Source organism: Hydra vulgaris, chromosome 12, assembly GCF_038396675.1.
Source record: "Hydra vulgaris chromosome 12, alternate assembly HydraT2T_AEP".
In the NCBI taxonomy this organism is placed as follows: Eukaryota; Metazoa; Cnidaria; class Hydrozoa; order Anthoathecata; family Hydridae; genus Hydra; species Hydra vulgaris.
Window position 1 is genome coordinate 68,199,158 of NC_088931.1, and position 27,486 is coordinate 68,226,643.

At 27.1% G+C, this 27,486-nt stretch overlaps 1 protein-coding gene across 1 annotated transcript in view; it reads right to left on the reverse strand.

The window, feature by feature from the left end:
- Window positions 1-4,282: 4,282 nt before the first annotated feature.
- The window catches only part of LOC136088951 (receptor-type tyrosine-protein phosphatase F-like), a 145,575-nt gene continuing 122,371 nt past the window's right edge, over window positions 4,283-27,486 (reverse strand). Inside the window, exons 17-23 of the mRNA XM_065814235.1 lie at window positions 24,780-24,897; window positions 23,801-23,886; window positions 22,510-23,598; window positions 11,851-12,161; window positions 5,684-5,826; window positions 4,537-4,672; window positions 4,283-4,430 (exon numbers count right to left, since the gene is read on the reverse strand). Coding sequence (XP_065670307.1) covers window positions 4,356-4,430; window positions 4,537-4,672; window positions 5,684-5,826; window positions 11,851-12,161; window positions 22,510-23,598; window positions 23,801-23,886; window positions 24,780-24,897 — 1,958 coding nt within the window. The 3' untranslated portion in view covers window positions 4,283-4,355. The remainder of the gene's footprint in view (window positions 4,431-4,536; window positions 4,673-5,683; window positions 5,827-11,850; window positions 12,162-22,509; window positions 23,599-23,800; window positions 23,887-24,779; window positions 24,898-27,486) is intronic.

Genomic DNA, 27,486 nt, shown 5'->3' on the forward strand with positions numbered 1-27,486 from the left:
AAACGACTAATACTCATATCTTTTTTACCTATAACCTCTTTTGTTATGTTCCAAGTTTTTTGTATATCATTTTTGTATTTTAGCAATTGGCTGCTATAGTAAAATTTTTTTGAGCGCTTTACAATCGTCACAAAAAGGCGATTATAGCTTTTATAGTTTGTTTCATTTTTAAAAGTTCTTTTTTTTAATGAACTTCTCGTGCAATCGTTGCTTTTTTTTCGAAGATTTTATGATTCCGGGTGTTATCCCGGGATTTTGTAGAGTTTTTGTTTTAATAAATTTAGTTATTATTGGGAATGCTTTATTGTAGTGACATTCAAATATATGATAAAATTTATCATAAGCTTCATTAACACTTTTTGTTTTCAAAACGGATTCCCAGTTTGTTGTCGATAAAAGGCTAATAAATGTCACAAGATAAGCGTCCTTAATTACTCGTTTTTTAGTTTACTTTTTTAGAAGGTTGATTTAACGATTTTTGTGCTGTTATAAAAACCGGAAAATGATCAGATATGTCTGTAATAAATATTCCAGTTTTAATTTTTATGTTTTTGAAATTATTAATTATAATTTGATCAATTGAAGTAGCAGTATTTTTTGTAATTCGAGTAGGTTTATTTATAGTAGGAATAAATCCATTTTGAAACATAATATTGAAAAAAGTTCTGACGTCTTTGTTTTTGTTGTATTCAAGTAAATCTAAATTCAGATCGCCTACGAAGTAAACGCATTTGCCACATAATTTTTCGCTTATAATACAGCTTTTAATTTGTTTGTTAAATGCTTTTTTATTACCAGAAGGCGGTCTGTATATGACGTGTACAACTGCGTTCTTGCAAGTTTTGTTTACAACTTCTATTGATAACAATTCAAAATCATGCGTAACAGCAAAATAATTTTTGCGTAGTTTGAAATCTAAGGAGTTGTGGATAAAAATGCATAATCCTCCGCCTGTTTTTTCAAAGTCTCTAATTTGATGCAAAACTTTATAATTATTAAGTTGAAAATTAGAATTGTTTTCAATTTCCTTATCGCGGCACCATGTTTCGGTTAGACATAATTTGAAAGTTAATTTTGACACTGAATAAAAATTGCTTAAATTTCTCAAAATTTTTTTGGAGGCTCCTTATATTAAGGTGTAGGATAGATAATGCAGTTAAATTTATGTCAGCAGTAATACATGAGATATCTGAACTATAGTAATAAGGACTTACATTTAATAATCCCTCCTCATCATTATAAAATTTAATATCTATATCTGATTGATTTTTTAACGGTATATATTTGTTTATTAGGAAAGGTTCAAGATTATTTATGTCAATATTATTCAAAGCGCTATTATCAAAATTATTCCTAAATAATCGATTAGTTTCCATTTTACAAATATAAGTAAAAATAAAAAAATAATAATTACTATTTCTTTCGAATCCACTCTCGAACGATTAGTTTATCGTAAGATATTATTGCAAACTTGCCAAGCTCTCGTTTCTTTTTCATTCGCTCTTTTAGATCTTTTCTTATTAATATTGTTTCTGCGCAGTAATCTTCATTAACGTAGATTTTTTTTCCTTTTAATTTTTGGACGTTTTTTAAAATAGCAACTTTATCTTTATAATTTAGAAGTTTAATAACAACTGTTCTAATCTTTTTCGAGTCTCTAATCCCAGTCCTATGGGCCCGTTCAATTTTTATATTTTTCAATCCAAGTAAATCTTCGAAGAATTTTTGCACTTTTAATTCAGTCTCATTCCAATTTTCGTTTTCACTTTCTTTTAATCCGTCAATTCTCAAGTTGTTTCTTCTTGAGCGGTCTTCTATTTCTCTAAGTTTACTCTTTATTTTTGTGATCTCACTATTATCTTTTATCTTGTTATTAATTTCTTTTGTTTTTTTCTTCAGTAGTTCTAATTTACCTGAGATAATATCATCGTTTGCTTGAATGAATTTCTGCATTTCACTGAATTCAGTTACTAACAACGTCACGGATTTATTTGTTAATTCAAGGTCGTTTGTAATGGCGATTATTTTATTTGAGTTATCAATATTATCTTTGTCATTCTTATCAAGTCGTTCAGTAATAATTTTCATGTTTGCAGCTGTTATGGAAGCAAATATTTTTTCGTGCTCTTTTAATAATTTTCTAGTTTCGTTTAGGATGTCGATATTTTGCTTTTCAAGCATTTCAGAGAATAATTTTTCGATACAATTTATATCCATAACAAGAATTTGAACGATTTTGATAGTTGTATTCATCTAAGTCAAAACAATCCAAATGAAATTTAGGAAATATTATATCATAAGTTCTTTTTATGCTAGTCAGGAAAATAAAACTGATGCAACTTTTTTCAGAGCTTTTTTTCTGGGAACAAAATTTGTTTTTCGTAAACTTAAACGTGACAAACCTTCGTCGAAAAAAAATCAATTAGTAACAGCAATTCAATAAGTTATTAAACCGTGTAGCCAAATCTTCTATAGAAAAGGCGCACAGCAGTCGAATTACCATTAAAATTACTCGCTAACATTCAGTATGTGGCCTTTCTCTTGTTTTAGATAAAAAAGTTCTATTTAAATCATCAGAAATTACATATTTTGAGCCCGATAATAGTAGGAATATATAGGTTTTAAAAACTTTATGACTACTTTAAATATCTTAAAAATAATTATTTGACACCTGTGTAAAATTAAAAAAGATTTTTTGTTGAACTTAAACTTTTCAACTGCAAATTGTGGTTGAAGTTTTTCTTCTTAGAGCTTACATTATTTTCTTCTTTTTAGTTAGTGTTTTACTTTTATAATGTCCCTTATATGAACTTTGAACAGTTTACGTTCTTGTTTTAACTTCTCATCGATGGTCAAATCTGGAGTCACTTCTCTTTAATTCTCTGATTTTGTTTTAGATAATTAACCAGGACAACTTTTGGATTTTTCTGGGAAAAAAGTTTGTCAGTTTAACAGTTTTAAGAACAATTGTAGGCACATTGGCACATTAATATGAGATTTTTGGTTAAAAATGTGATAATCTTTGATTATCGCATTTTCAAAAATTTTAATACTTTTCATCTTCGCGATGAAAAAGAATTAAAACTTTTTTTTTGCTAATTTTGTCCAATCATAACTTTCTTAAAGCTTTTTCCTTGAATATAACGTAAAATAAAAATAAAAGTTACGCCTAGAGTTATTTAAACAATTTGAAATTTTTTTCTGGTATAAATTTTCAAAATGAAATTTTTTTTGAGAGAAATCACCTTTGTCTTAAGCTCTGATCTTTTGATAAAAACTGATTGTAGATAATATTTGAAGTGACAAAGAGAAACTGAAGTTGATAGAAAAGTCATGATTTTTTATTCCTTATCATGAGTTTTGATTAAAATGAATACAATTACCACAATGCATTTCGCGTTAACTGATTTATAGGAAAAGTTTTTTCAAAACTTTTGAATGTCGAAAGTATTACTAATTAATAAAGTTCACTCAAGAGGTTACAGGGATCAAATTCGACATTTTATAACATAAGAAATTGATAATCTAAACTAATGATAGGATCACATGACACTTTCTATCTATTATAAACAATAAATTCTTACTAGAAAAGAAATATTATATCATAAACTTTTCTAATTTTCTAAAATATGATATCATAAACATTTCTAAGTATGTCTTTTCAAGAGTTATTGATTTTATGACATTGATGTAGTTCGGAATTCAGGGAATGTCATGTTGTTAGTCAAGTTAGACAAAATGACAAAACGATGTGAATAATGATGTAAACAAAGACGAGACCTAGTGCAATGAATATTTGATTCACTTATAATATACACATTTTTGACTCACTTATGACATATATGATTTACGTACTATAAAAGAAAAAGTAATATTACATTAAAAATTTTTTCTTGTAAAAAAACTCTTCTATAAAAATTTATAAGTAAAAAATACATGAATTTAAAAATTTAATATAAAAATATATTAAAAATTTTTTTCTAAAATTTAAAAAACTTAATAAAGCAATATTAAAATATTAACATAAAACACAATACAAGTATATATTAAGTACTTCTAAGTATATATTAAAAAAATATAACATATTCTTTACAAAAAAAAAGAAAAAAACCAAAAAAACCAAAAACAAAATAATAACCACAATATAAGTATATATTAAGTACATAAAAGTATATATAAAAAATAAAACATTTCTATCATCTCTATAAAAACAATAATAATAATAATAATAATAATAATTTTATCATTTGACAATAGTTTTTTTTAACAAAATATATAAATATAAAAATAGAGATGTAACAATATCTTCTATATTACAAAAAACATGATACAAAATATCATTTTTCCATTTGAATTTATTTAAAATTTGAGTATGTGGAAAAAGTCTCTAAATAATGCTTCACCAACTTATAAACAAATTCATATTGAGGCTAAAAAAGAATTTAAGTTACTTTAAAAGAACTTAATTAATACCCTAGAGATTTTATTAGCCGTTATACCAAATAACTTTAAGGTATCTTAGCACAAAAAACTTACCAAATTTTGAACAAATTGAGGCTGTGATAATTGAGCTCTTCGCACAACTTGAAATACATCAACGAGTTCTTCTATTTGAGATTGTTCTATTGCATTGATGCATGAAATAAAAGTACCGGAGCGACTTACACCGTTGCTATAGAAATTCAATTAGAAAAAAAAACTACTTAGTAATGCTAATTATTTAAATACTTGAAAAAATAACGCAAATGTTAAAAATAACGGGTAATGGATAAGTTTTTAAACTGGAATAAAAGCCTTATAATTGGAACAAAAATTTTTATTTAAAACACAAAACTGAAAAACAATAATATAAAAAAGTCATCTTTAAGTATTTAAAGAGAAAAAAAAAATGAGACACCATGTCTTCTTACATTGTCAAGTTTTTCCTTACATCTAAAATATAGTTTTGTACAAATTCAAGATCCATTTTGTCAAGACAGTAGATAATTCTAGATTTCAACTCATCAAGATTCTTTGCTATTCAATCGCCTTCATAAACTTTATTTTTTAAGTTTCACCAAAGGTTTTCTATTAAACGTGCTTTAGGGGTATTTGTAGGATTGATCTATCTTGGTACAAAAATTGATTTTTTGCTCATTTAGGTAATTTACCGCACTTTTTGCATAATGAGCAGATGCCAAGTCTGGCCAAAATACATACTCTGTACTATAAAATTTATTTATTAAGGTCCAAATACTTTTTAATTATGGTTTCCAGGTAGACTGTTTGGTTCAATACCATTCCTGAAGGTAAATGGCTTTGATACGCCTTTTGGGGAAACACAAAGCCAAACCAATAATTTTTTTTCATACTTGGCTTTAAAATCGAAATTTATATGCAGGGGAGAGCTATAAAATGGTCGGCAATTTTTTTGTTTTTTTGTTTATCTGGATTATTTCCCAAAACTTGTATGAATCGTTCCTAATGTTTTCATATTTTTCCATTGTTTAAAAATTATTAAATAAATATATATATATTTTTGATTTTGTTTAAATATAATTTAAGCAAGATTTTAAAAGGAGACTATTACAAACCTTGTAGATTTCTTTGCAGAGTTAACTTAACATTAACTCCAGCCTAAAAACTTATTTTTAACCCGTTATAACAAAAATATGAGCAAACAAAAACCACACAAAAATATTACTTGCAAACAACAGCAATGATATCATTTCCTAGACATTGCTGTGATTTTGTCACTTCACCAATCAACTGTAAAATTAGATCAAAACTTGGTAAACAGTTCTCCGACCAAAAGCTAAACTCAAGCATGCACATGATAGTTTCACTCTAAAATAATACTTCGTGTCTTGAATTAAAAAAAGTTAAAAAAATTCTTATCAATGAGATTGAGAGTTTCATAAAGTAATGGTATTTTAAATAAATACTTATATACTTAAAGTAATATGGAAAATTAATTCGGTTACACATCAGTAACTGATTTATAAATTAAAAATCAAACATCTATTTGTACAAACTTACTTTTCTTGTATATATTTGTGTAACTTAATAATACTTTCTTTCTTGAAATCTTTTTAAAAAAAAATTAAGTTTATAGGTTTTTAAGGAAATCGTGACCAATAAATTAAAAGAAAACTATATGGAAAAGTAGAAAGTACAGTTAATGAAAAAGTTTATTTAAAAGCTTTAGTATAATATTATTCATAATTTTTTTTAGTTTATTGGTTACAGTTATTAGTTTCTATAATTTATAAATTATAGAGTTTTTATAAGCTAAAAAACCTAATGTTTCTTAGAATCCGATTTATTTTCAAGAATTGGTTAAAAAAAAACTTGAATTAAAAAACAACAAAAAAATTTATTTTGTTAAAAAATTAACCCCAGAACTCATTAAAAAAAAAAAAACTGCTAAATTATAGATTTTTTTTGCAAGCATGTTTTTCTCATTCCCTTATGTCTACTGAATTCGTATGTATGACTAAAAATTTTTTCTAAGATCAATTTCAGCGATATGTAAAATCTCTATTTCTTCATTTTTGATAAAGTTTGAGATTTTTTTACATTTTTTTAGATGCGAACCCAACAATTTTACATTTTTAATGCACCTTACCCTAGAAGATTTGGAAAGCCTATGTTTTTAGACTATATGAGAATCAGTCTATCTGGCCTATTTTTACAGAAGATTCATTAAAGCCTGACAGAAGGGGTCGATAATTATGACTAGTTAAACAACCTTTGTCTTTTCTGTATACTGTTTTAAGTGGATTTTATCGATTGTTTTGATTTTAACTGCTTATAGTAATAACTAGAAACTATTTTTTTAATGATATATGACCTAGTTTTTTTATATATAGTTATGTATATCTTCAATATACATATATTTACTTGAAAATTGTATAATAAAATGTAATTTTTTTTAGGGTAAACTAGAATTGAATTTTAAAAAATTTGTTTTAGCATTAACTAATAAAAAAAGTATTAACTGAAATGAGTAATACTTAAAAAAACAAGAAAAAAGAAGGCTGAGAAAAAAAAGTAATGTCAATAAATCCAAGGAGGCTGCCGTTTCTCCTAAAGTGCACAATCAATGAGCTTCCAATAAACCAGCTAGCAACCATAAAAAGTACATAAATCTGCATAATCTCAAATCATTGAACTGGAACTCTAGTGACAGCAACTTATCTATAATAAAGAATGAGTTTTTAGAGGAGAGTAATGCACTCTTCAATATTACATTGGAAATTTTGAACAAAAAGTCAATCAGGGTCGTTTCCGTTGTGCTAAAAAGGAGGATATTCAGTTTTATTTAGGTTAAAAAGGAGAGCGAAACATGTATATTACAGGAAAACTGGATGAAGTATTACAAAATTTAGTTAAAAATAAAAATATTTGGCTCAAGAGGATGGAGTGTTTTTTTCGTTCATCTGGAAATGATTTAGAATTAGAACTCAGTTTAGATTCTTCAGATGAAGAAGATTTACCTAACAGATTCAGTCATTCTAATAATAGATTCAGTCATTCTACTAAATCAAAAATAATAAGTATAAGTGCTGAAGATCTGGTTGAATGTACTGCTGTAGTTTCTGTCCAATACAGAGTAGGTATACGTTCACAAACTTCATCATTAGCTACTATTTGCAATAAAGCTGGCGTAAATTTAGAAGATATTATTTTATCAAAAAGTACAGTCCATAGAAAGAGATTCAAGAAATTTGACACATTAGGAGATAACCTCAGGCAAGAAATTATAACTACTCTGAAGAGAAAAAAGTATTCATTTTGATGGAAAGAGGATAAACAGATTGAAGAAGATCTAAAAATAACTGTTTCTGTATAAAGAATAGCGGTCAGTGTTACATGAAGAAGTACCGAGATTTTGTTTTCATCAAACTGGAGCCTGCCATGAAATTATGTACAGTACATTGAAAAAAAATATGCGTAAGTATAATAAATAACATATAAATAAAAAAATATAATAAATATTAATGATGACAAAATCTTACTTTTTAGGTTTATGGTTGATGCTTTTTACATTCTTACCCTGAAAATAACATATAAGATCACCATGATTATGAGCAAAGTGGAAAAAAAGATGGAGAGAGCAACTTTCTTCACATCTGTCTGGTGTGCACATTGATTTCCTACCTACCTAAAGATGTACTTAGTTGCAAATTTACCTTCAAATGATCTTGGCACTTTCAAGAATACTTTTGCATCAAAGATAAATATCTGAATCTTGGTTTGGCTTTGGTTGCTAGTAGGCAAAGACTTAACTGGTACTTGACTGAGCAGTTGGTGCTGTAATCTCTGGCTGATGAAAATGTAGAACAGGAAATGAAAAAAGAGATGTTGAATAGATTAGTTCAGTATGACGTTCCTGACAAGTTCAAGATTGGAAAACCTGAGCTACCAATCATATCAGAGTTCACTGACCTTTGGGAACTGATAGGTCCAGAAAGTTGGCTGTTGAAATTGCAGAAGTTCCTGATGGTGAAGTAGAGCTTTATACATTCTTATACAATCTGGGGAGGAAGGAAAAAGCTCTGAAGTTGTTAGATTTATTCAAAAAATTTATTAAAATTTGACTTATGTCAAAGATGTGTAGAGAATAACATACGTCTTATTAAGGACTTTGTAGGTGGATACAAATCTGACAATATGCAACAAAATTTAATGGTGGTGGCCAGGAACAATAGAAAGAAGCTTAAAAAAAATCTTCCCAAGTCCCAGTTAAAAAATATATAATTCATTATTCCTGAAATACTTATTTTTTTGACACATTTTTGTATTTTTAATAGGAAAATGTGTGAAACTTTGATTTTTAACAAAAAATGTAATTTTACATATTGCTGTAACTGAGGTCCAAAAGCTTTTTTATATATATTTTTGCAATCAGGGGACACTAGGAAACGGGAAAAAATTGTGAGCACATAAAAATTAAAAAAAAGTGTAAACTTGAGACACCCTAATGAAGAGTGATAAATATGTGAAATATTCAAGTTGACAAAATAAGAAAAATAGAATAAATAACAAATTATTGTAAAAAAATAAGATACTAATAAAGTAAACTGGAGATTTAAAATACATTCTTGCTATTGAAATTTGTATTTCAAAAGCAAGAATGTATTTCTTTACAAATAGGATTGTTAATAAATGGAAAAGTCTAATCAAAGATATTGTTACAAATCCTTTAAAATTCAAGATCAACTCGCCTGAAAGAACCAAAAAAATCTATGGAAATATTATATAGACCTTATAAGCACATTTAGTGGTGTTTTTAAAATCTTTTAATTTTGTCCAACCCAGCTTTTTGCATTTAGACAGGTGGATGTTGGATTTATATGTATTTGATTTGGCTAACTTCCAAACATAGCAAATTGGGATTAAAAATACTCCAATATTTTTGCCCACTTGAACCCCATCAAGGAAAATGATATTTTGGAAAAAAATATTATGTAATCCTAAAGTAGACCAAAGCACTTAGATTAAATCCAAATTTAATTGAAAAATCTCTTTGAGTTTAAAATCCATGACCATAAAAAAACACTATTGTTGGGTACCGTGATAACTACTGAGCTCTGATCCTCTGTCATCAATTCCAAGTTTGACAGTATGATTGTAGTTGCAATCTCTGTTCAACACTACCTTGTTAGTTATATCCTTCAAATTTCTCTTGTGAATAACTTCTTTTCTTCACAGTTGACATCTAAAAGTTGACATTAATCTTGCAATTTTTTCCAGTGGCATTAAATTTTAAATTAAAATATTTTACACCAGTTGAACTCCTGTTGCTTTGTGGAGAACTGAAGCAAGTTTTCTCATTAACATATTAGATTATTCAGTATTTTTTCTCATTACCATGTTAGACATGTCAACTGCATGTTTAACAACTTATTGATTTCAGTGCAGATTGTGTAGTATTATAAAATATAGTGTAAGCTGCTGAATGTTTTTTTAATTCACATTTCAAACTACTTCTTATTAGGTTTAAATTTTCCAATTAAGCAGATAAGACAATCACATGACGTTCGTGTTAAAGACTTAATAACCATAAAAGAAATTGTAGAGAGGTAATAATGAACATGTTACATCTCAAACATCTTATTTTTGTAAAAGAGTTTGGCATGAGTTGCAAATACCATGTGGAATTTATTTGTTTGCGTGGTATATCTCATTTATTACAAATTTTTGTCACCTTTTTTTTTAAATCACACTTAATATTATTCCAATTACCCTTAAATTTGGGGTAGCCCCTTCAAATCAAGGGGGTTGAAATTTACATCGTTACTGATACTAAACACCAAGAGATTTTTTGATAAAATTTGAATTTTGTTAAAAAGCTTTAGTCTACTTTATAATTTTTTTTTTTTAATATGACGGGGTTAAAAGTGTGTATAATGGGGTATTTTTATTACCAAGTTCTATGTGATGTAACCATGATAACCATATTAAAGTTTTGAGTTAGCACCATGCTAGGAAGTTAGCCATCTCAAATCTAAATATATATTACCATATGTAGAGTTGCATAACTTACATATTATCATATGTATAGTCATCATATTTACTATTGTTTAAATTTTTATTGTTTTGGTTTTTTTTTTTAAACTCAAAATTTAATTGCATTGTTTTTGGTTTTGAATTATTATAATAATTATTTAATATATTTTTTTATATTTATTAAAAATTGTATTATCATGATGATGATGGTGATGATCATGATGATGATGGTGATGATCATGATGATGATGATCAACTTCTTCAGCTGTCTTTTGGAATCAATATTGATTCACCCTTTTTAAGATTGCAGATTATTTTAATTTAGACAGTTAAGAGACACTAGTAAATTCTTATACATACAAATACTAATGTGTAGTGTCACTAGCAAAGTACATATATCAATTTATTGTGATTTGATACACAATGTAAGACAATGTTACAATTAACATATTGTCATGACTTTAGATTAAAAAAAAGTAAAACAAACCACTTGTGACCTTTTTTTTTTGTTTTTTTTTGAGTTCTTAACAAGGCTACAACTTATTTAACTAAAAAAAAATTACAATCTCTCTTTTTTCTAATTAAATAAATACTTTGCTTAAAATGGGGGAATTATAATGTGGAATTATTCACATAATGATGACTTTGTTTTTTCTTTAGTTTTTTCAAACAAGGAAAATTTTCTAGAACAAATAATTTTTGCAGTTTTTTAAAGTTACTACACTGAAACATTGTGCAAATCAGTTACCAAAATAGTAAGCGAAAAAAAAAAACTTTATTTAAATAATATAAAGTTTTTAATAAAAGCTTTATGATTCAAACACAGTGTTTTTTACTTCATTTGTTCTTACATTTTTTAATTTTATTAAACTTTATAATTTAAACACAGTTTTCTTCTTTAATTTAGATCTATCATTATTTTTTAATTTTTTTTAATGATACAAAAATATGTTTTTATAAATTTTTTTTCTTCCTCAAAACACAACTTATAACACTTATAACAGTTTTTGAAAAGTAATGAAAATAATCAACTACATTTTTACTAAATAATAAATCAGAAATCAAGTTTTTTAATGAAATGATATCAAGTATTCAGCCAGAATATTATTAATGAAATAAAAGGAAGCATTCAACTAGAATATTATTAACAAAATGAAATAAACCATCCAGCCAGCATATTATTAAAAACTTGTCCTTTAAATTTACAAGTGTTAATTGATCAATTTTGATCAAAAACCAAGCATTTCAAAAAAAAATTTTCAGAAAAATAATTCAAGAAATGTATCTAAGCAAGCCAAATATTTTTTAGTTGAAAAAACTACATTCAAATAGCAATCTATAAGTATAAAATTATACCTCAGTAGAAACAATCAAGTTTCTTTTTATTATGGATTCTAACTTCTCTTCAGCAGTCAATTTTACAGTGATACTATTAAGTTTTAAATCACAATCCGATGGATAAAATTTATAATAAGATTTTTCTTTTTGTTCACAGTGAGAGGTAAGGTATACTATAGTTGAAACATTAAGTTTCTTTAAAACATCCCAAAACTCTGTGACAGTTGTTTGAAGTGGGCATTGAGTTGCAATAAAAGATTTCTTTCTTTTATAACCATCAACAAACACAGCATTCAGGTATGGTTCACTAGAAACCAATGCATCCTCTCCTATGAAACAAATAATATTTTATAACTTTATATTAGTGGTCAGTTTCACATTACAACCACATTGATAAAACTTTTTATTCATTGTAAATTCACAGAAAATAGTTAGGTGTCACTTATAAAATTACAAACTAGTCAATGAAGTGACACCTAAAAATAAAAAAACCACAAAAAAAAAAAAAAGAAGAAAAAAAAAAAGTAGAAGGAAACCATTTAAGAAAAACGAAATTTAATTAAAGAAAACAAAAGTAAATAAATTTAAAAAAGTTATATATATATATATATATATATATATATATATATATATATATATATATATATATATATATGTATGTATATATATATATATATATATATATATATATATATATATATATATATATATATATGTAAAAAAAAAATTTTTTTAAAAAATTTAACAAAATAATGGTAATAGAAACATTAATAACAATGTTAAAATAATAATAACAATAACAAAAAAAAATTACTAATAATATTATTATCTAAAATTATATATACTATTAGAAAATAATAATAAAAACATAAAAAATTATAAAAATAACGGTAGATTTAATAATGGTTGATTAAAAAATCATTACAATATTAGAAACGTCACTCATATTGTAACAAACTAGTTAGTGTCAATGACACCTAAAAACATGAAAGTCACAAACAAACAAACAAACAAAAAAGAAGAAGAATATTTATGCAACAAAAAAATCAAAGTTAAAGAAAGCAGAGTAAGGATTATAAATAAAACAAAACAAAGAAAAAAGAATGAAAACAAAATTAAAAAATTACAAAAAGTTTAAACAAATAATAATAATTAGTCAAACTTAATCCTTTTAGAAATGTTACAAGTGCTCCTTTCGAGCATGTTTGACACGGAACCCTTGGTAGCCATTGCAACCGTGGTAGTGGTGAGAAAGCGTTGCAGTACATTTTGTTGTAAGAAAATGTGAGCTAAAATGTATGAAAATATCTAACGTATGTAAACTTCAAATTAAGTAATGTTAAAACATACTGAAACATGTATCAAGTTTTACAGTTTGACTTTCACTTGAAAATTGCATTGTATCAAGCTCTCCTTAATTTTGATCTATAGCATTCATTTCCGTTAAAAAAATCATTATATAGTTTTAAAAATTTTTGTTTATAAACGTGCCAGCATGGCCGAGTGAATAGTGCGCCGAACAAATAAGTTGTGGCTCGAGTCCTACCACCACTGGTGACTTTTTTCAAAATTCTTTTTGATTATTTTAAAATACAAAATAATTTTGAAGTTTTATAAAGAATATATACAAACATATGTAACGATATTATACACTTTAACAAATGAAAAGATTTTTAAAAAAGCTAAAATTTCTAAAAACATCAAAACACCGGGAGAAAAATTTTTTTGCGCATGTGTCATGATTGAGATACTTATGTTACTAATGTGCTCAGAAAATTAGTCCTAATAAGCTGCGGATGGTCTGAAAAAAAAAATTGTTTGAAACTTAACAAAGAAAAAACTTAATAAGACAGTCCTGCTACTCCAAAAGGTACTGCTGTGGAGGTAAAAAAAAAAAGCTCGTAGCTAGAAAAAACTTTAAAACTTTTAAAACAATTATAAAGTTTTTTTTGCTACATTAATTTTTTTACTATAAATATATGCTGCAGCCATTTTTCAAAACGCCTTAACCCTTTCGTGCCGGAATTTATTAAGGTGATTTAATAAGCGCAATACTATGTCACGTAAACACTTAAATACATGGGTTTCCTTACAAAATAAGTTAAACAAAGTATATATCATTGGAAAGCAAGCAAAATTTAGAACCCAAAAATTAAATTAAGAAAGTAAAAAAACTAAACTGATGACGTCTACATTATTTCAAAAGATCATACTTTCATCGATGCAAATGTCTCTTTTTGGTTTATAAAGATTTCTAAATTTAGGACAATAGTCATCTAGCAACATGTACCTTGAAAAGTTTGTCATAAACTTCATTACCCCTTGGTATTGCAGCTGTCTTGTTGCAAAAATGAAGGTAACGGTGAATTTGTCTAAATCGATCACGAGACATTACTTTACTAAAAGATGAAATAGCAAAAAACCATTGTTTTTGTCTCCAGTAATCATGGATACAAGGAAGTTTTATTATTCCCATGGCTAAACAGGTTGGTATAAATACTTTGATATCATTTGACGTAACATCAGCCCATACCATTCTATGCTTTATAGGAGAAGATTGTAACCTTCTTGAATGGTAGTTATTTGTTCCAGTGACAAGTTTTTGTATCAAAGCATCATCAAAGAACAATTCAAAGAGATGGATTGGTTTGATCTTTCCATCACAATACGGTATTGCAGATCCTCTAAATGTTGGTTCTGGTGTTGTTATAAATGGAATAATAGTTCTAATAATTTTAATATTTTTCCATTTTCTATTATCTTTACTAATATTTGGCTTCTTAGTCTTAATGGTATAAAGTTGTTTACTTGTTTGTTGTTTACGGATTTTTCTTTTATTATTTACAGTACCATTGTTATCAGCAAATGCTATTGTATCCTTTATTACCATTAGTTCCTGAATTAATAGTAGAAAAGTCCACATCTATTTTTTCTATTCAATCATTTGCGAAACACACATATTCTTCAGATGTTGAAGATGAAATTATTTCTGATGATGATGACCGACTTACTGACAATGCCATTGTCAATGGAGCTGTTGTTAAGCAAACATCAGTTTTATTCTCTTGGAATTGGTTGTCTTCAGACTCTGAAGACTCGCTAAGACGAATCACTAACATTGTCCATTTCATCAAGGATTTAAAGAGCTTTATTTGGATCATTTATAATCCTATTTCTCAAAGCCATCTTGGCTGAAAATGTCTAACAATTACATATATTTTTGTCAATTATATTTAGTGTTTTAAACACAAAAACTATCCGTGAAATAAAAGTTCCAAATTTCCTAAGCTCAATTTATATGTCTAGAAGCGCAAAAGGTTAATATTTAAGACTAAATGGGGTTGAACTGTAACTTTTAGAGAGGTACTTTATTTGGTATATCAAAGACGCACATATGTACACCTTCGGCACGAAAGGGTTAATATGCTTATTACATATTTCGAAATTAATAGGAGAAACTCTTTGTAAAAGGTTTTTTTAAACTAATAATTTTTATGAACTTTTTTAGAACTCTATGAAAATATGTATTCAATAACGTTTGTAGACATCTAAACTAGCTTATTTTGTAAAAAAGTTAAAATTAATTTTTTTTACCTTGAGGTATTTCGAAAAGTGGCTGCAGTATAGATGATGCAATGAATGAAGTTGAAATAAGATTAGATGCAAAATTTAAAAGCTCTTAACAAAAGCCACTAAACCAAAAAAATTAAAAGTAATTGCAGTTCGGTGCACTTAAAAATTTTAAGTATAGTATATCAGTGTTTGCAAAGAAACATATAAATCGTTTTTTAATATAAACTAATTTTTTTTTAATTTGTAGTATAGACATGTTTGGTGCTTAACCATCCCTATATAAACAATATATATAAACAAATATGTTATTTGTTAATGTATATTGTTTATAAAATGTAAAAAATCCACTTATATAACATTTTATTCAGGATAGTATCTAATATAAGTAAACTTTTCTAACAATTACAAGTTTTTTTTGCTCAAGCTGTTTTGTATTGATTTTTGGTATGTACAGTATTTGACAAAACATTTGCAACCAACATCGAACAATGCTAAAAAGTGTTCCTAATTTTACATGTCTTAAAAACGAAACAAACTATACTACCACAGCAAACAGTTCAGGAGTCTGGAGTCATAGCATGCCATGACATGACAGCCTGACAGGTGACAGCACACAGGCAGAATTTCTTTGACAAGTGCCATTTTGCGGCGAACAAAACAAGTGCAACTTTTTTGGTTTGTTTCATTTTCTTAAGTCTGGCCCGTGTCAACGTCACGGAAGTTTTTTAATAATTAAAGGAAGTATCCAGAAGTTTCCAGAAGCATGCAGAAGCTTCCAGAAGTTTCCAGAAGAAGCATCTGGAAGCATCCAGTAGTATCCAGAAATATACAGAAACGTTTAGAAGCATCCAGACACATCCAGACAACAAAGGATTCGCCATGAAATATTGATAGCGAAATACAGCTTGGTCAACATTTTGTTGAGTTGCACTTGTTTTGTCCAGAAGGAAATCAACATTTTTTAATACTTTTGATTAATTTATTAATTTTCGTGTACAAATAAATACATATAAATGAACTTTGTGATGAATAAAACTTGAAGAACTTTGTCTCTAAACAATTACATAGTTATTTCTCTAAATTGAAAAAATGCAGCACTTTTATATAAAGTAACTAAATTAGCATTATTTGGTTGCACTCGTTTTGTCCGATACTGTATGTTATTATATTTAAAAAAATTGACAAGATTGAAAAAACTTGAAACATATTATCTCATCCAAGTGGAAAATTTGAAACTTCAATTTTAGATTTGCCCTCTCTTGATAGTTTCTGATTGCTAAAATTACATTATCTGTTTCTCAGACCATTAAAAATGATAGACGAGGCTTTTTCGTAAATCATTGAAGCTACAATTTTTTTGCGCATGTGACATTACTTTGTGGCCAAAAACTAGAAAAACAAACTAGAAATAAGATTTTATCTAAATTTTTTAAAATTTCTATTAAAGATATATGGAAAATATTTTTATGGGATATATTTTAATAAAGACAAAAACTATTTATTTACTACTATTGAAAAATACAATCTCTTATCCGTGAAATGATATATCTGTACCAGTTTTATATATTTTATGCAATTTATGCAACAAAATTAAAATTAATCAAAAAATATAAGATAAATGCAAAAGGAAACTTGACACATAAAAGTTTAATTGCCACAAACTGACGTCAAGGCGCAAAATTTTTTTGGGTTAACTTTTAGATTAGCATTTAATAGCTGAGGCTATTATTCTTTAGTTTTTAATTATAATCATAAGAATAAACTTTTTTTTATGACTATAATTTAATGGTCTAAGATCTTCTTAGCTCCATTTGTATAACGTTACGTACAAACGCCTGTAAGTATAAACGTCTTTAGCATATGTTGAGTTTGCAGGTATTATATAGAGATAATCGCATATAATATATCTATAAAATGAGAAAGTTTTCAGAAATCTTTTTTTGCTAAATTACTAAGCAAGATTTACAAAATTTAAAAATTATTTTAAATCTTGCTTAGTAATTTAGCAAAAAAAGCAAGAAAACTTTCTCATTTTATAGTAAGCTTGCTTAGTAATTTAGGAAAAAGTATAGAAAAGTTCGGTTTGGTATAGACTTACAAAGACCAGTATTTTTATGTGTCCGATCTCAGCTAGTAGTAATAATAATAATAGTATTATTCATAATAATATTGATAACAATAACAAAAAAAAATACTAATAACATTATTATTATCTAAAATTGCTATTATAAAAAATTAAATAAATAATAGTGATATAACAGATGTTTGCAAACATGACAAATTTTCTTGTTTTTCCAATTATGGAAGAGATCATTAAAACCTTTCCGGAAACAGTAACCAATATAACGTTCTACTATGACAATGCTTGCAATCAATTCAAAAGCAAGTTTTAGTCATTTCGTTGCTCAACTAAAAATCAAATTTTCAAAAGCTATATTGAATTTAACTTTTTAGTAGTTAAAAACATGGAAAAGTTTGGAAATGAGTGGTATTGGAGCCACATTGAAAAGCTGAGTAAAAAATTTAATCATTAATAGACAAATATCTGTGAAGAACACAAAAGAATTTCAGGATGCATGCAATGAACTTAAAGTGAAGTGAGACTTATTGAACCTACATATATTGAGAACCAAAAAGATGATTTAAAAGAATTATTTGATTGATGCAAAAATGTAAAAAATATTTCTATACAGTACAATTTTATCCATAATGCATATTGAAAAGAAATCAGTAAAGTATTTTTAAAACATAAGATATTTTCTTAAAAAAAAAATTCTTAACACAATATAATTTACTTGGACAAAAATTCTTAAAACCATATAATTTACTTGGACAGCAATATTTTTTTTCATATAAAAACTCACCAAATACATGGTGTCATATACATGACTTCCTTTCAGTTGTTTCTTTTATTTTTACACTTTGAGATAAAAAACACAGTTTAAAAGTAAAATACCTAAACTTATAATAAAACAATTTGATTTTGATTAGTTTAATAAAAAATGAATCGTAAATTTCGAGCAATTGGATCTTAAATATGTAGCATAAAAAACCTGCATATCTTCAGCATCAAATACATAACACAGAAAAGAAACTCACCTGATTTTGGAAGTTTCTCAAATAATTGAGAAATACCTTAGCAGATATTATCAATAAATAATCCTAAATGGGCCAAAAATATTATTTTCATAGGTGAAAATTGGAAAAATATACTCTAAATGCAAAATTCTTTTTTTTTTAGCATCTTGACTTCCAACAAGGCTGCAAGCAACTACTATTTTAGTTAAAAGTTACTGGAAAAGAAGAGATGAAGTTTATAGAGCAAGATAATGATTGACAGACAACTTAAAATATTTCAAATTTTATGAAGCAGGAAAACAAGAGGAAGAAAGCGAATTCCAAAGAACTGATGTTTGAGGAAAAAATAATGAATAAGAATTTTGAGAGCAAATAGGAACAGCCACAGTAAAAGGATGAGACTTAATAAAATGATGAGTAACACGAGAATAAATTTTAGTAGATGGTACAAGAGATGCTAGTCTCTTGTGTTCTTTAGGGCAGTACCCATTATAGTATTTATAGAAAATAAAAAGAAAAGACACATTACAACAATGTGACAATGGTGGAAAGCTGGCTGCAAGAGCAGGTTCATCTATGTTTACAATGCGTTTTTGCACCTTGTTTAAATGGGCATCATAAGAAGATCTGACCCAGATATGGCAACAGTATTCTATACAAGGTTGGATTTGAGATTTATAGAGATAAAGAATAGAGTTCAGAGTAAGAAAGTGACAAGCACAATGTAACCTTAGCATCTGCAAAGGTTGCATTGAGCCTGCTTATTGAGATGCAACCTTAGCAGATGCTAATTTTGCAATCGATTTGATATATGGTTTCCAAGAAAGATTGGAAGTAAGAGTTAATCCTAGAAGATGGAGGGTAGATGACTCATCAAGTGCATTAAATTACATAAGTATAGGAAGATATAGTTTATTGCAATAACGATTAGCTAAAAAAATGAAGTTTTATCTGAGTTAAAGTTCACCAGTCACTGTGAGCCTCATGCTGTAGCAGAAGTGAGATCCTTTTCAAGCTCAAATGCCCCTCCAAGTAATCAGAGAGTGTTGGCTTCTTATCAAGACAAAAATAAATGGTAGTATCATCAGCGAACAATGCCACCTTAGATGTAAAAATATCTGGAAGATTATTAGTATAAATTAGAGTATAGGAACATGAATTGAACCTTGAGGAACCCCTGAAGTGACAGGATATAAAGAAGAGTGCTGTCCATCGAGAACAACTTTAATACTATGACTGGTAAGGAAGAATTCAATAATCTTAAAGATGTTACCTGAGACGCCACTAATGGAGAAGACCAGCATGCTAAACTTTATCAAATGCTTAAGAAATGCCAAGAGCAATAGCCTTAACCTCTCCACATCTATCTAATGCACGATAAAACCAATCAGTTATTAACATTAACAAATCAGCAGTAGAACGAAAAGATCGAAAATCCATATCAATGATCAGAAAGTAAGTTATTAGATTCAAGATGAGAGGTTAAGTGTTTGTTAATTATACTAAAAAACCTTCCTTAAGAAAGGAAGAAGGCTAATGGGACAGTCGTTAGACAAGCCAAACACTCTCCAGAGTTTTTTAAAATATTTTGGATAACAGCAGCCACTTTCCAGCAAGCTGGAAAACAAGACTATAGGCACTTAGGCACTAGTTAAATAGTTTTAAAAGTATAGAAACAGCTCCGGAGAATACTTCTGCAAGATTTTAACAGGTATGTTGTCCAGATCACAAGCTGTAGAAAAGTCTTAGCAGGAAATCACTTTAGATACAGAAGCTGGAGTGATACAGAATGTCAAGCAATGGATCAACTCCAGTGGATCAATGTTTTTCGGCTAAATCAGGTAGAATGCAACTAGTGGAATCAAGAAGTGATTTTGATAAAAAGTTCTCAGTAAATAATTCAGTTTTGTCTTTAGGTGAGGTGACTAAATTTGAACCATACAAGAGCGGTGGAATAACAGATTTGCCCTTATTATAGATACTGTTAAAAATTCTCCAGAAGTCACAGGTTATGGCATTTGAAAAAACTTTTTTACAATGGTTTTTAGCAATAGTAAACATAGTAAATGTTTTCTGGAAAATTGTTTTGCTGATAGATATGGAAATAATGGTTTCGATTAGAAATTGCAGCAGCACAATGTGAGGAAAACCATGGAGAAGAGTGAGGCTTGACATGGAATTGACAAGAGGGAATTAAAGATTCCATGCCAGACTGAATTTAAGAAGTTATGTGAGAAGTACATTTGTCAGCAAGACGAAAGATTTCCTAAGATTGCAAGACGAAAGATTACCTAAGGGCCATCAAATAGAAAATCACAGAAAGAGTCCAGTCAGCTTAAAGGTAGTTGTAAGAGGTACGATGATAAGGAGATTCTGATGATGAAGAAGAAGGAAATAATAGTTTTAGAGAGATCAAACCGATATCAAAGACAATAGAGTGAAGTGGTGCTTAACGAAGCACATAAAAGAATAGTCTGTGGATTTAAACCTAGTTTCCCAACAAATTTGTGAATTCTTACAAATGTAAATGCCCAGGCCAAGTATCTGACTATTGGAGTCTTTACGAATCAGGAAGGAAAATAATCATTAACACTAAAATCGCAAGATGAGATAGAAAAACTCAAATTAGTTTCACAAAGAGCAAGTAAGCCTGGTGAACTGTGCAAGAGATAAGACTCAACAGAAGGAAAGTTACTTCAAAGACCCAAATATTAGTAAATGATAGAATTAGAGAACTTTGTGATGATGATGGTTTTAGGGGTTTTATAGTTTTTGGTACTTTATTCATTTTTAAATTTGTTAAAGAACTTGACTCAAAGCTCAGATAGTACTCAGTACACTATTTAATAGCCCAAGCAATTGCCTCATTACTATTAATAAACTCTAAGCCGTAACAAAGGGCTCCAAGTGTGACCTCAAAAATGCACACTAAAATTACAAACAGGGACACCATCCATGCGCAACATGGCACTGTTAGTACTCTGATATTTTATAGCTGTTGAATCAGCCTCTCTGAGAGCTACCACAGAGTTCGGGAAACCTGACTACCAGCCGGCCTCAGAACCATAAAGCTGAGTTTTAGAGCTCTACCCTCATTAGGAGATAATAGAATGAGTTGCCTAGTCATAAAAACAGAGACACAAGCAAAACCCATGCATTGAGTCAAGAAGATTCTGCATTCGACATCTTAAACTTGAAACAATGTATTATAAATACATCTGCACCAGCCTAATAGATAAAGAAGGGGTGCAAGGCTGGTCAACAGATAGAATCTGTTTACCTCCTAAGTCTTTTTATAGAAGGCCTTCTACAAGACAGTAGCCTGATGCATTTAACGTCTGCCCAAGATGAGTATTTTTATCAAGACACTACCTCTAGCCTTTACTCAACCAAGAGCCCCAAGGCAGGGGATGTTTTAAGTGGGAATTGACTTCTCCAAGCCTTTGCCTAAAAAGCGTATCCTACAAGGAAGCAGAACATGAAGCAGGTTGTACTGGATTACATGTTACCAGTAGCAAGATAGCTCGACCTGAAATAGACAAAAGTCATTATAGACTAAAGTCATTTATAAAAACTCTATTTTCTTTGTTATTCTTTGACAAGTGATAATGATGAAGTCCGCATCATTTGATTACTTATTCAGAAATTAATTATTAGGTGGCATCCAGTTTTGTTTATTTACAAACTTTTTTCGTTTGCTTATAAAGTTATCATTGAATGGAAACCAAAAAAACAGGCACATTAAGTCTGAAATAATTTTAATAACAGTTAGCAATAGAACATTTGTTATGCATTCTTTGTTTTCACTATTAGAACGTATATTTTATATAGTATGAAAGGTTGTTATACTTTTATTTAAAATGACATAAAAACCTGGTATTTTTTTTTATTTAAAAATACAGAATATTAGACTGCATACTTCAAGTAGGTCTTATAATATAAAAGGTCATAAAAAAGCATTTATAAAGCTAGAAGTCAATGATAATAAAGTAAAACAAAAAATAAAGTTCAAACATCATAACTTACGTGGTAAAATCTGAGGGTATCTATTTTTTTTCAAATTTTCATTCAGCAAAGCTGTTTTAAAACAACAACTTTCTTGAACTGGAGCAATACTTTTAAGAATTTTTAACTCTTCCTCAATAAGTGTTTTTCCTGTGGAAGAATCTTTTTTGAGTAGTTTGTTAAGAGTAGTTGGGAAATTTGAAATTGAAATACCAGTTTGACCACATGTTACTGCTTCATAAATCGCATCATAAACAAACATGTATTGTTCTTTTGTTTGAATCATTTGCATTCTGTTTTGACGAATAGCTTCAAAGTAATTGAAAATATCAACTTTTTGTACTGTATTGATTAACCGCAACATTTCATCGACAGTAATAAAAGTGCCTGTGCGACCAACTCCAGCACTGCAGTGCACAACAGTTAGAGATTTATCTGAATATGGCACTAAACATCGAAATCGATGGCAAAAGTTTAGCAACATTGTTGGGTATTCGGGACAACCATTATCAGGCCAAGATGTAAATTGCATTTGAATAAAATGATGATCTACTTCTTTGAAATTTAATGAAATATAACGAATAATATAATCAGCAAAGTTTTCTGTTTTTGTTACACAAACATTAAGACCGCCATATTCCTCATTACTTTCTGGCCAATATTGAGCACATTTTGTTTTACCATTTTCAATTAGATTAGTAAGCATTACAATAGCTTTAGGTTTTTCATGAAATATCATTCGCCAGAAATCAACAATAGTCTCATTATTAGGAGCCTGGGTTGCAATGTATGTAAATTTTTTAGAATAAGAGTGTATATAATTTGCATTAATATAGGTGTTTTCATTATTAGAAAAATCAGGAACAAGTTTGACCAGTGAGTGATCATATGGTAAAATGTTTGCATATCTATTTTTTTTTGGGTATTTTGAAGCCTCAATGTGAGTATATATTTTGTTTGCAGGAACACTCTCAAACTGTGCAATAAGTTCTGTGCAATCTTTTTTTTTGACATCCAAGTAAAAATTAATAAACTCCTTCACTGTTACTGGTGGCCATTTCTGAATAGTATTTAAATTGCCATAACATTCCGTCTCCTTTGGAGAACAATCTAATAAACAAATAAAATAACTAAAGACTAGTTGACCAAGCAATAAAACTTAACTAAGTTACATATATAAACCATAACTATGTTACAGATAAAAACCTTAGCTAAGTTACAGATATAAACCTTAACTAAGTTACAGATATAAACCTTAACTAAACTACCAATATAAGCCAATATAATATATTTACTTTATTATAAATCTTACCTTGATTTTGAAATGACTTTTGATTACTTATATTATCCATTTTTTTAGACATCGCCAAACTATCTTCATCAACTTTTTTTCTTCTTCTAAAACATTTAACAATGTTTTAATAGTGAAATATTTTTATAGTTAATAGATATAGTTGGATATAAATATATTCAACTATAAATTCAACCATAAATTGTGCCAAAAATTTATAACAACTACTTTTTATTTATACTTTGACCAGGTAACTTTCACAATTATGATTATACCAGACAAGAAATTTTAATGTGGGCCATAAATGGCAGTTGCCCATTGACCATATATATACTACTCGCCTTTTTGTGATGACATTGGTGTGGTCCATGTAAGGCATGTGGTATAATGTGGTATAATGCTTATTTTATTATATAATAGCCAACATAAAAATTATGTTGTTATCCAACATAATTTTTCAATATTATTTGGTCCACATGTGACATAACTACACACATAATATTTCATTAATGTAATAATGTTGAATACATTATTTGGTCAACAATGGTTTGATGGATGTAATACTACATCCATCTTTTTTAATCAGGATTCTCAATTTATGCACACCGGGCAAAACTATATTCTCTTTTTCAGTTCAATGCAGTAAAATTATATTCTAATAATATATCAAAGGGATAAGTTTAACAAATCATTTTTATAAGTATCAAATAAAGAAATCATTTTTTATATCACTTTATTAGAACAATAATAGAAAAAAAAACAACTTATTTTGTCACTGTATTTAAAAGTCCTCATAAATTCTGCTGATACATCAATATATAATAACCCTGATTTTATTACATTCTATAATAACAATATTTATTATATTTATTCAAGTTTTTAAATGTCACTAATGACTAATAGCATCATACTAAAATTATTAAAAAAATACTAAAATTGATATTAATAGTGTAGTCAATTATTAAATAATACAACAAATTAATTAAAAAAAGTAAAATACTTAATCAAAAATGCTATCAGAATCACTACAAAAATCGGTATGGCAACCAATGCAAAAAGATATGAGTTATTTGAAGCTTTCATTTTTTCAACTAGAGAAGATGAATCAATGGTAGAAGCTATAAGAAAACATTATTACAACCTCAAATTTTTTTCAATATTTTATTTAAAACTAAATATTTTTTTACAATATGCTTAAATTCAATTTGAAGTTTAAAGATTGCTTATAAACTTACTATAAATGTTGTAGAATAATATTTCCAACATAAAAATAATTGCAATTTTAGACAATTTTTTAAATTTAAATAATATAAATGTTTTATTTTTTTAAAAAAAAGCATAGTTTTGCTTTTTAAGTCTGTGTGTGTTTCTTAACTAAAGAAAATAAACTCTTTTGCATTTATTTCGTAATTGACTTTCATTTAATTTTTTTTTTGTCATTATTTTCTAAAAATTTTCAAAAAAAATTGACATTTTATAAAATCAACATTTTTTTCAATTTTACATGTTTATATTTTATTTTACATGGTTATTTTTTACAATTTTACATGTTTATATTTTATTTAACATATTTTATTTTACATGTTATTTATTTTACATGTTTAATTTTATATTTTATTTTTTTTTAATGTTTATATTTTATATTTTACATTTTATAAAATCAACATTGTTTCAATTTTACATGCACTTAAACATACATCTCCTTTAATTTTTTTGTGAGTGTTTATTCAAGTTAACACTTAATAAAACAACTTAAAATTTTTACTTTGTAACTAAATTAATAAATAAAAACTACTTGTAAACTAGAGTTGTTAACGAGAAGGTTTTGTAAAATTTCGGAAAAAAACACACGCTTGTTTTGCAAAGGAGCATTTTTGCTAAACAATGTTTCGAAGTCCATTATAAAAACTTGAAGTCCATTATAAATTCTTCTGCAACAATAACTTGCAGAAGAGTCACTTTCATAGAAAAACTTACAAAACATGTCATTATAGATTAATTTAATTATGCTTTATGAACTAAAAATGTTTAATTAACCAAGTAACTAAGTGCTAATTATTTATTAATATTCATTAGCGTCAAATGCATTTAAAATTTTTTATAAATATATAACAGTATTCATAATTTACAGTTCTAAAATCTCATTTAACGAACAAGAATTAAATAATGTAAATAAAATGAATAACATTAAAGTAAATTTAAAGCAACTAAATCATATGTATGAAATCATGTAGATGCGCCAATAATTAATAATAAATTGTAATCTGTCAACATTGCAAAAAAAATATCCTGAAGAAAGTAGCAAGTGGAAAAGAAAACAGTCTGACAATTCAACAAGCAACATAACTTCGACATTTAAAATCTATCCATAAAATATTATGTTGTAATGTTTTTAAGATTTGTAATATGTAGAAAATCTAGAAATAAAATAAAGGGAGCGAATCTTTAAAAAGTACCAACTGATTTTTCAATAGAAAATAAAATTCCTTAAAACTTAAAATCACCAGACAGAAATGTGGCAAATGCCCGATTAACCAACTATAAGCCTCAAGAAACCAACTACAACTTAAAAATCGCTTTCTTTGAGGAAGAGATGTGTGTGTGAGGGAATGTAACACACCCCATAGATTCCCTCTTGATTTGATGATTGCTAATTTGCATAAAACTCTGAGTTATGTTTAAAATAAATTAAGAGTTGTAATTATTTAGTTTTTACTATATTTACTACTTTATACACATCTATATCTATATCTATATCTATATCAATATCTATATCTATATCAATATCTATATATATATATATATATATATATATATATATATATATATATATATATATATATATATATATATATATATATATATATATATATATATATATATATATATATATATATATATATATATATGTATATGTATATATATACATGTATATATATACATATATACATATATACATATATGTATATATATGTATATATATACATATATACATATCTATATCTATATCTATATCTATATCTATCTATCTATATATATATATATATATATATATATATATATATATATATATATATATATGTATGTATATATGTATATATGTATATGTATACATATACATATACATATACATATATATATATATATATATATATATATATATATATATGTATATGTATACATATACATATATACATATATACATACATATATATACATACATATATATATATATATATATATATATTTATATATATATATATATATATATATATATATATATATATATATATATATATATATATATATATATATATATATATATATATATATATATATATATATATATATATATATATATATATACACAGTGAGACCTGCTCATCAATAGGGGCCATAGGGGCCCGGCCCCACCTAGATTTATTTAAAATAAAGTATTTGTTAATGTAAATATGTATTTATATATATTTAAATATGCAACTATTAGCCTAAACTATTTGCAGACAGGTTTTATAAAAATAAATAGTCCTAAGTTAGTTCTAATTTTAAATTATTCTATTTTTTAAGTAATATGTTTTTTTACAATTTATTTAAAGTACTGTAGCATTGTTTTAATTCATTGCCAATAGAAGTTAGGCCGATTTTTAGTGGCCCTATTTAATTTGTTTGTAGGCAATATAATTTTTGATGCATGCGCAGAACTTATT